The sequence below is a fragment of the Calidris pugnax genome, unplaced genomic scaffold (genome assembly GCF_001431845.1).
Source record: "Calidris pugnax isolate Ruff unplaced genomic scaffold, ASM143184v1 scaffold70, whole genome shotgun sequence".
Lineage (NCBI taxonomy): Eukaryota > Metazoa > Chordata > Aves > Charadriiformes > Scolopacidae > Calidris > Calidris pugnax.
In genome coordinates this window covers 11,902,809-11,912,923 of record NW_015090862.1, presented here as the reverse complement: position 1 = coordinate 11,912,923, position 10,115 = coordinate 11,902,809, and the positions used below count along the sequence as shown (strand labels likewise).

The 10,115-nt window shown below is 43.8% G+C and overlaps 1 protein-coding gene across 1 annotated transcript; it reads right to left on the bottom strand.

Annotated features, from left to right (window-relative positions):
• Positions 1–2,698: 2,698 nt before the first annotated feature.
• On the bottom strand, positions 2,699–5,190 carry BCL2A1 (BCL2-related protein A1). Its single transcript, XM_014944356.1, has 2 exons — positions 4,689–5,190; positions 2,699–3,216 (listed from the first exon to the last, which is right to left on the bottom strand). The coding sequence occupies exons 1-2, from the start codon at positions 5,106–5,108 to the stop codon at positions 3,112–3,114; spliced, it is 525 nt and encodes a 174-aa protein (XP_014799842.1). The 5' UTR covers positions 5,109–5,190; the 3' UTR covers positions 2,699–3,111.
• Positions 5,191–10,115: the final 4,925 nt, after the last annotated feature.

Genomic DNA, 10,115 nt, shown 5'->3' with positions numbered 1-10,115 from the left:
GTGCAGCCGGGCAGGGCTCCCGGGGGCGGCCGGGGGTCAGCCGGCCGCGGGGCCGCTGCTCTGAGGCTTGGGCGGCCGCCATCTGTGCCGGGCTTCGGCCACCGCCACCCCTGAGGGGGCCGGAGGGCCAGCCTGGGCCCTGCCAACCCCGGCATTATTTTTCTTGTCCGGAGTGAATTACAAAGGGTTTCCCCTTTCCTGATTTTGTTGTAGAAAGGGAAATTACATTTCGGCGGGATATTTTATCACCATAACCAATCAGTTTCATATCACTATGGGTGCCTGCCGCTGGGCCCGGGCGCAGAGGGGCTGTGGGGAAGGAAGGCCGTGGCCCCTGTGGCACAGGCCTGGGGCTAGGGATGCTATCGGCCTGGCAGCCCACGGGGAAGGCGTGCTATTCCTCCGAGCCACGTCTGAAGGGAGACCTTGGAGGCTGCATTTTGGCACATTTAATGATCCGACGCGCCCTTAAGTGCAAAACTGGATGTTTACTTAGGAGAGTAGTTGCTTTCATAAATCTGCTCTCCGTGGCACTTGATGACATCTCAATTTAGCTACTGTGTGCATTGATGAAGTCATCAGTTGTCCCCCTCTGCAGCTCTTTGACCTCGACTGTAGCTCTAGGAACAGTGTTGTGTTCTCCTGTGCATCGCCTGACAGCTGTAAGGGTCCCTTGAACAGTGGTGCCCTGGGACCTGGGACACTGTTAGGTGCCATGGATAGATAACTCCATGACAACTAACAAAGCATATCTATACTATTGTATAAGGCTTAGCTAACAGCCCTGTTGTTTTCAGACGTTTTATTATGTTTAGAACCCAGGTGGTAGGTTTCATCACTGCTTTTCTTGCTCTTAAATGCAGAGCAAACGGAGGTTTTGTCCTGGTGAAGATAATTGGGACCACACTGAACCATTAATGATCCAGGCTTCTTTTGTTTAAACCCAGGCCTTGCCATGAAGGCAAGTTCTAAAATTATTGTATCACCTCGATTTTGAAAAGGCTAGGTTATTCTTTTATAATTAATTAAAATTTTGTACTCCCCAGTATGAAATAGGTTACTAGATTAGTGTAAAAGGAAGTGAATGTGGTATTAATAGACTGGAGTTAGCCACTATGATATGCGCTTACAGTAGCACACAAAAAGGAACTGAGTAAGAACTGCTGTTCTTATCGTGAAGACTTAGACTGCAAATAAATAAATAAATAAATGTCAAAATTTATTTTAAAATGTCATTTCTGACAGGAACTTCCATAGGTGTTCTGGAGTTGGGCATTTTCCTTTAGCTGCCCCTTGCCCTCAGGATGCTGCCGTCTTCAGCAACAAAGTTTATCTTAAAAGATCTGCTATACCTGCTAAATAATCTTTCTTGGTTTTGCTGGGGAAAGGGAAAGGGAGAGGGAGAGGGAGAGGGAAAGGGAAAGGGAAAAGCAAAGAGAAAGGGAGCAATACAGGTTTTAGCAAGCTTCAACATCTGCTTGTATTCTGTAGCTTAACCCACCATGTTAGATCATAGAATCACAGAACAGCCCGGGTTGGAAGGGACCTCAAAAGATCTCCTGGTCCCATGGGAAAGGGAGCCTAGATGAAACTATCTAGCACCCTGCCAATTGCATCTTGAAAACCTCCAGTGATGGAGAGGTTGTTCCAGTTAATGATTGTTCTTACTGTAAAAAAAATCTTACATTGAGGTGAAAGATCGAGATCCCATTACCAGAAAGAGGCTGCTTCCTTCTCCCAGTATCCTAAAGCCTTGGTTGTCTAGAGGTTTTTTCTCGGAGAACGATGCTGTTCTGTGCCACGTCCAACCGTTGCCTCAGCTTGGTTCATCTCCAACACGTCTACTAAAGAAGAAGAGTGCTTAGAGCCAGCCTGAGTTCCCTATTGAAGGAGAGTCACTACAGCTAAAGAAAACCCTTCTAGAATGAGTTCTTGAAGAACTACTGTTTAACCTTTGAAAGCAAATGGAATTTTGAGTCAAAACAATAGTTGCCCCAGACTATAAAAGCCTGGAAGTCTGTTAGGTCCTACTTGTGAATTTGCCGGGTTTTGCGGTGTATCCCAAAACACTAATTACTGTCATCAGAGCTGATCCAGTTCATTTATTTTGCCATAAGCTGTCTGCTTCTTATACAAGCTACCGCATAATAATTAAGAAGTATTACAGAAAATTAAGGTCTTGACATCTATGGACTTCAGGTCAAACCCATGTACTACTTGGATTCTCCAGTAGCGCTGTGATAGCTTTTCTAAGAGTTCTCTTACTCAGGCAGACCTTTTCCCATCCTCCAAAGGAATGAGGCCAATCATAAGACTTTAAAATATATATTTTAATATCTTTTTAAAAAATCTTAGTGTATTTACACAAATTTCTCATTCTAAAAAACATTTTGTAGTTGCCTACTTTAAAACATCTAGTTTAAAAAAAAGTCCAGCCAGATGACGTTATACAAATTAGAAAGAACATTCAGTGTAGATATAAGCAATTCAAAAATACGACAAAGAAACCCATACCATTGCATTTAGAGTGAGTGAGCACACGTTTTTAAATTGTTACCTTCCACACATTGTGCTTCCCATAACAATTGCTTGGTCTGTGTCAGTAACCTGTGCCCACTTTTCCACTGGAATTTGCAATTCATTTTTCTTCACAGAATCCCTCCCACCCACCCCACCCCCCCTTCCGCCTTTTGCTTATAAAAACCTTGCAATAAAATGCATTACAGTATTATTTCATTTACAAAACAAATGACATTAAAACTTGTTTCCTAACCCATTGGATTGTATTTCAGTAAAACCATGTCCTTTCATGGAGGTGCAACAGAGATTCCAAGAGCTGTCTGGATGAGGAGAATGATCCCTCTCTGGACGCAGTCCTGCCTGGAAAGGGTGACTTGAATTGCTGCTGTGTCGATTCCTCTTTGGAGGGATCTCATCTTCAGGTTTGGCAATTAGGGTAGCATGTTTAACATTGTATTTAGTCAAAATAAATACAAATAAATTAAAATGATGGAACAAAATTATTTTCTTGTTGATATTGCTTGGAGGAGAGCTTAGCAATGAAGCTTGTGGCAATATATAGATTATACATGAATGGCAGGTCCATGTGTCTCAGTAGTACTCTCTGAACAAGGAAAAAACAGCCAGGAACATGGCTGTAATTTTGGAGAAAGACAGTAGTGATCTTCTTTCAAACTTTGTTAGGAAGCCATTTTCCTATGGAAAAGAGCAGGCACAGTTAGGGACACCTTTAAAATAACGTGTAGAAGAATCACACTATTCTCTGCTGGTATCAGATTAACAGAGCACTACAGCATTATGTGCGGAAGGGCAGGTTTTCAGAGTTCTACCTCCAAAAGATGAATAGGGATTTAAAAACAGTAGCTGAAAATAGCTGCATCTTGCCGAATGCTTGTTTTATCTTCAGGTCAAGACTCTGCCCTCCTTGTGTAAATACAAAATGAACATGAACTGTATCATCTGAGCCCACATCTTCAAGGAAGATACAAGTGCTGTGTTTCTGATCTAGCAATATACTTATAAATATCTTCCTTTAAGCCTCCTTATTCTACTATGATGAGCCACGTATTATGACAGGATGTTGCCAGCAGTTGATACTTCTCTTAAATAAAATTGGCTTGATTTGAAAGAGGTGGAGAGAGAAGCCTGTACAATAAATCTGATGCATCAAGGGTCCATGACTCACTCTCACCTTTTAACTGCTACCAGACAGAGAAGGAGCAAAACAAACAAAAATAAAAAAAGGAAAAGTAAGGCACTAGAAAACAAGTGAAGAAAAAAAGTAATAGCAAATAGGGAGTATAAGAGAAGTGGTACAGGGGAGGGGTGGAAAGAGAAAGTAACATTTACGTATAGGTAAAGGAAAAAAGTACCAAGGAAATAGCTGGCTCTGATGTCATTGATTCTCAGCTTCCCCTAACGGCAAAAGAAAGAACTATTGGCGTGATGAAACTTTGCAAAGCAAAAGGGACATCCCCTGCACTGGCAGAAGGGAATTTCAGCAGCTTGCCAAAATAATCCACATATTGACAGATGCTTTTCTCAGCATTGACCACTGATTTCTGGAAGCTCTAGGATTATCCCAGTCCAAATAAACAGAAAAGATTTAACCACAGTTGCACTTATCTGCAAATTTATTTAAGTAAAACTGATTTGGGGGATTAAATAATGACTTTGTTGAAATCCACAGCAGAAGAACTGACTTCAGTGGCAAGGATCTCATCTGTGTATTTTTCTTTTACCTTGGACTTCAGTATTTTTGGACCAACTCCCTTAGGATGCCACTTAATTTTATATTTAATAATGGCAAATTAAATGGCATGCTAGTTTAACCTGCTTTGAGCAGGAGGCTGGACCAGATGATTTCCTAAGCTCCCTCTTAATCTGAATTATTGTATGATCCTACTGTTCAAGACCAACTCTAGGATTTTGACTATTACAGGTACAGCAAGTGCCTTTTTAAAAGGAGAGTTCTCTTTTAGCATTGTTCTATTTAAAGCAGAAGCAAAGCTTTCACTCTAAGTCTCAAGGAGACATTCTAGACATCAAATATTAAAGGACCAAATAAACCCCCAAATAAAATGTTTTTGATAGTGTCTGTTACAATAGTTTCTCTTAATTAAATACAATCTCCTAATCTAGACTTTGGTGGAAAATGGGAAACTTACCCAGCCACCATTCGCATCTATCCATTCGGCTTTGTTGTTTATTATGTACTCTGTGATGAAATAAGAAATCTGCTCTTTCTCCTCTGCAGTCAGCTGGACTCCATGCTCTTGAAGCTTCTTAGTGAGAAGACCTCCAAACGTAAATATGGTCATAATTCGTCCCCAGTTAGTATTTCCGTCAGCAAATTTTTCTTCCATGACACCATTGAAAATTCTCTTGGCAACAGCTACCGAGGTAATATCAATCTTGTCCAGGAACGGTCTGAGAGCCTCCTCGGTTTGATCTTGCAGCGAAGATGCAATGTTTCGCAAGACGTGAGCAACCCTGGTTTGCGCTGGTCCAAGATGTGACTCCTGAAGCACATATTGCAGATAATCTTGAGCTAAGTAATAAACGTAATAGAACTCAGCCGTTTCCATCTAGAAGGAGGCGCGGAGAGCTGTGCACCGCTCTTAATCAGGGTCAGTAACGAGCAGCCACAGGATGTGCTCACAGCTTTGTGTCATCTGGTTTTGATGGAATTTTTTTGCTTTTAGCAAATGAGTTCCTGTAAAAACCCAGTGACTTAATGGCTGTGTGGGTTGTGGAATATGTCGCAGCGGAAACGAAAGAAAAAGTGTCTGCTCAACATGCCCTGAGTGATTTATTATTTCTCTAAATAGTATGATTCCGCAACTAAAATCTGCCAGCTTTTACCACATTCTTCAGCAGAATCATTGACATTTCCTAGGGACTTTTGCTCTGTAACACTAGCAAAGGTTTGGCATTTGGCTTACAAACTGCTGAGAATGGTGTGTGTTAGCAAAGGTTAGGCATTTGCCTTGAAAAAACATGCCTAAAAGTGTATGCTAGAGGAGCATGCAGCCCCCGCTCCCCATTTCCCCCCCAACCCAATCTCTTCATTGCCAGGGGTCGAGGCTGCAATCCTTATTGTTTATCCACAGGTCTACTTCTGGTTCATGGCTTTTTAGAGAAACTGGTAGACATTTCCAACAGGATGGGAGAATGGATGAACTTTCTTCAGCACTTGGGGAGCTTTACATAACTGCAAAAAGTGGGAACACAACAGTGGTACAAGTAGGGATGGAAAAAGGGGAAAGGCAGCTTTATAGCGTTATCCCCTCTTCCAAACTTTCCCACACTCTCTCCGTGAGCGCTCTTCAAGGTCCTTCTTTGAAGATTTGAATGGGTAGCTTCAAAGATTTCTTTCCCCCACGGGGAGTTCTGCTGTAAAAGACATTATTAGTACAACAGACGATGCTAATGCAGTCAGCATGTCAGAACATGGGGTGGAAACTACGGGGCCAAGCTAGTGATGTGTGATACCATCTGAATCTTTCGTGACAGGTAACAAAGAAGTATCGTGATGCCTACAACAGCTTCTCTTAGGTTCAAATTTTTGGTCAAGCAGTTCTTTTTAAGGAGAAGGGACAGAGATGTCTACCCACCTCTTTCCTTACAAACCTCTACTGAGGCAACCTGATCTTGCTACTGGGTGGGGATGTGTCTGTAGAGAACCTTGCCCCATGGCAGAGGGTTCAGAGCCACAAGCAATTTGATGTTTGGAGACCCCTCTCTTTCTCCTTCCCCCTTTTTTCATCCCTCTACTCCTGACCCACCTCTCATTCAGGGCTCTTCCTTCTCTGAAAGCAAAACGCATTCCCAGCCCCACACACCAACAGCTCTTCTTAGCTCCAGGGAGGGCAATGAGCCTGTTTCTAGTGCTGGGAGCTCCCTAAAGCTCAGATCTATGGAAGATGAGCAAGGCTGCTTGCCTGGTGGCCAGGTCTCAGATGTCAGGGTAGCACTGGCACCTAATGGTACTGGAGTACCTGGTACCTGGGCTGTGATGCAGCTCTGGTGGCAGCATGTTGCTCACCCTCACTAGCCCCCCACCAAAGGTTTGTGCCGCTGCTCTGATGTCACAGTTTCACAGACATCCATTAAGTAGACCAGGGTAGTTTCCAGTACCTCCTCGGGGTTTTTTTTCTGTGGGTCTGGCTCAGAATGACACAGTAGACTTCCATGCACAGCGGGGTTTGAAAGCTCAAGCGATCACCAGTGCAGCACAGACATCAATCACCGCGGCGAGTCAGGAAAATATTTCCCTCACTTTCTCTTGGAAGCAAAGAAAGAGGCGTTTTGGTGCTGCGTTTGCCTTTGGGAGAGAATGGGTTTAGGAGAGCAGCGTGAGCTGGAAAAACTCTCAAGTTAGATGTTACCCCCAGGGAAGGATGTGATGGTAGGACTGGGGGTGGGAAGCCAGCTCTCCCCTCTTCCATCCTCCATCCAGATGCACGTTCTTACCAAAGCTCATTTGGGAAGTTCAGAGGTGTCCTCTATCCAATACCTGCAGCTGCTGCTTTGGCAGAGAGTGCCGTTAGGCTGGCTTTGTTATGTTCAGTGATTTCAGCAAACTGCCAACATTTTATGAGGAATACAAATGAAAAACCAAAAAAAAAAAAAAAAAGGATGAGAGGATGTGACAATCCTTAACTCTTCCCAACTCAAGTAAATGTGAGCAGAAGTTCCTGGGGCAGAGGGAATGCATTGCTCTACCCAGACAGCTTCCCTCCTGTTGGATCCCTGTTGCAAACGGGGCTGAGAGATGCACTTGAGGAAAAATCACAAGAATCCTTTTTCTGTATAGCAGAGTCTGAAGTAATAGATCACTCCTGACTCTTTTAGTAATTGATCAATGAAAAGCTTTTTGTATTTTTGTGAATACAAGTAATAGTTGAATATGAGAATAGTAGAACAATACCTAAGGAGACAAGTTTTGTTTTCTTCACCATCGACAGCAGCAGAGGATGGGCAGGAGCTGATATTTCTTCATTAGTGAAGCACTTAGGATTCAGAGGGGGGCAATGAAATAAGGCTATGGTTATGTCACCATTATCGAAAGAAATCAATGTTAATACCTTGGCAATTTTGGTGCAAATGCTGCCACTTAAGGTCTCTTGCTCTCTTCAAGGGCTGCAAGGTAAGGCTCAGTGCTCAGCTCCCAGGAGGGGGTGGCAGCTCTGAGCAGACATCTCCAAGGGGAAGCCGGGACACTGGTGACCGGAGCCCAGGATGTGGCTGTTGAAGCTGCCCCGGGTCTATTGACTTCAATGTTAGACACATTTGCTTTTCAATGCCGTGTAGCGCAGGGTGCAATTCCAAGTGTTGGATGTTTGGTAGCAATGGCAGTTTAGGTATCTATATACATAAAAAGTCAGGCCAGAGTGGATAACCCAGTCTGCACAAACTCTAATGCTCAGCTCAGAACCTGTGAGAAATCAGCTTGTGGATCTCTTGCCTGTATCATGTCACTCTAACGCTCTGATTCTCATTTTCTACATCAGACAGGGCCTTCCTTTCTCCTACCAGGCTTCATTCACATTTTGTAGTTATCAGTGAATACCTTTAACTTAATGAATCTCTACTTTTCTTCCTACAAGCTCTATTTCCCCAGTGCTGCATAGACTGCATTCTCATACAGTGTATTGCTTCTTTCTTCTTTTCCTCTTTGCTGTATATACTTGGTCTTTTATAAATGATTTGTGTTAATAAAAGATTTGAAACAGAAACGCGCTTGACATGGAAGCTCAAATGCAAACCTTCCCTTTGCTACCTGGCATAGCAAGGGGCTTCAAGCACTTTAATTTAAACCTGTGCTCTGTGTATTTGGCTCCGCATCCTGCCCTAACCTGAAAAGGCTTATTTTCCAGAACAGATGGGAACTGAGCTGACAGATCCTCATAAAATTGACTTGTGAGAGACGATGTTATCTCATTGTTTTCGAGACAAAACTAAGCCAAAAGCTTCATTGAGCTATTCGTGCTGCATCTGCCGTGCCAGAGTTGCTCCGGTTCCAGGTGAATGTGGGAACTGTGAGGCCCTCTAAGGCAGCTGAGCTTTGTCTGGAGGAACAGTCTGAGACCTTGACAAAATTCTTACAAATTTTTTTTCTGGTTTTCTTCTTCCCTTTTTGATGTCCAAACCAGGACGGTTTTTTGTGCGGTAATGGATTGCGTTGCAAAAGAACGGCGCAGTTCCCTTGTAGATTTCCAGCTGTCCTGCGCGGCCCTGATATGAGACTTCAGGAGGTTTTGGTGACTTTTATTTACCCTCTGTTTTCCTATAAATTGGAATATGCAAGCTGGCTTTTCCGTGGGCTGCGATGGAGAGCTGGTGTTGGAGGCAGCGGCGGGTTTGCCCAGTGGAGTGCTGCCACCTAGTCGCAGCCAGCCCGGCTGCAAGCAGAGGAAGGAGAAACTCCTGTTTTTGGGAGAAACCCAGAAATTCCCTGCGTCTGGAACACACCTTCAGGTTTTCTGTGCTTTGAGATTCTACATGCAGAAAAAAAAAACACCCTCAAATACAACAGCATCCCCGGTAATGATCTAAATTGGTAAATGATAGCGTGTTTCCCGAAGAATTCTGTCAGCTGGGAGGCACCAGAGACTCCAGTCCAAAGCTTGGAGAAGTGTTGGGAATGGTTCATTCTAAAGCACTTCCACCCATCTCCTAATGTTTCTAGGATGGAGAGAGAATAGGAAATATCTGTAGCAAGGTGCTGGATCTCAAATTCTGAGGCCATAGAAGGAGAGACTTAGAGCCAGCTTACATTCTCTGTGTCTCAGGAGACGCAGATGTAGCACAGAAGAGAAGGACAGGAGGATGCAACTGGTTTTTGCTTCTTCTAGGCCAACTGAGAGATTCTGGGCCAAGTGGAAAGACAAAGTGGTCCCCAACAAAATAAAGCAAGTAGCTACTCCAGCTTACTGTTAGGTATGGTGCAGCCTGGAATGACTGAGGGCTGACCATCAGGTCAGACCATCAGGTCTCTCCTGCTCCCAAAACAGCACACAGCAAAGCCTGAGAGGATGGATCATGTGAAGATGGACACTGTGGTTCTCCATTGCTCAAACATGAGAAGAATTCTCTGGGAACCCATTCCATTCCCCTTATGACTCCTCCAGAGCACTCCAGCAACGTAAGGGAACTATAGGAAGGGCAAGGTTTGGCTGTGTCCCTCAGGGTTCAGCTGCTGCCTCGTCACTTCCTCTTGTAACTCCTCTCGACTCAGAACTTGGCTACTTCTTGGCTGAATCCCAGGTTCTCTCATCATCATGAGTCAAAGAGGCAGCCAAACACACTGCCGCACCATGCATGTGCCGTGTGTCATCACGTGCATGTGTGTAGACACATGTTCTACATTCTCATAAGCCTTTCCAAATGTTTATCTAGGATTAGGAGAATTTTAACAAATAGTCATGGTTGTCAGCAGTGAGCCACAGAAATGTAAGGCTTCCTAAGCTTCCCAGACAATGGAGCATGAACAAGTAAAATCTTGGTAGAAGCTTAGCAAGATCTTGCAGATGCCAGCAGAAACTCTCTCTGCTGAAGCCAGCAGGAAAAGAGAAAAAAAAAAAAAAAAA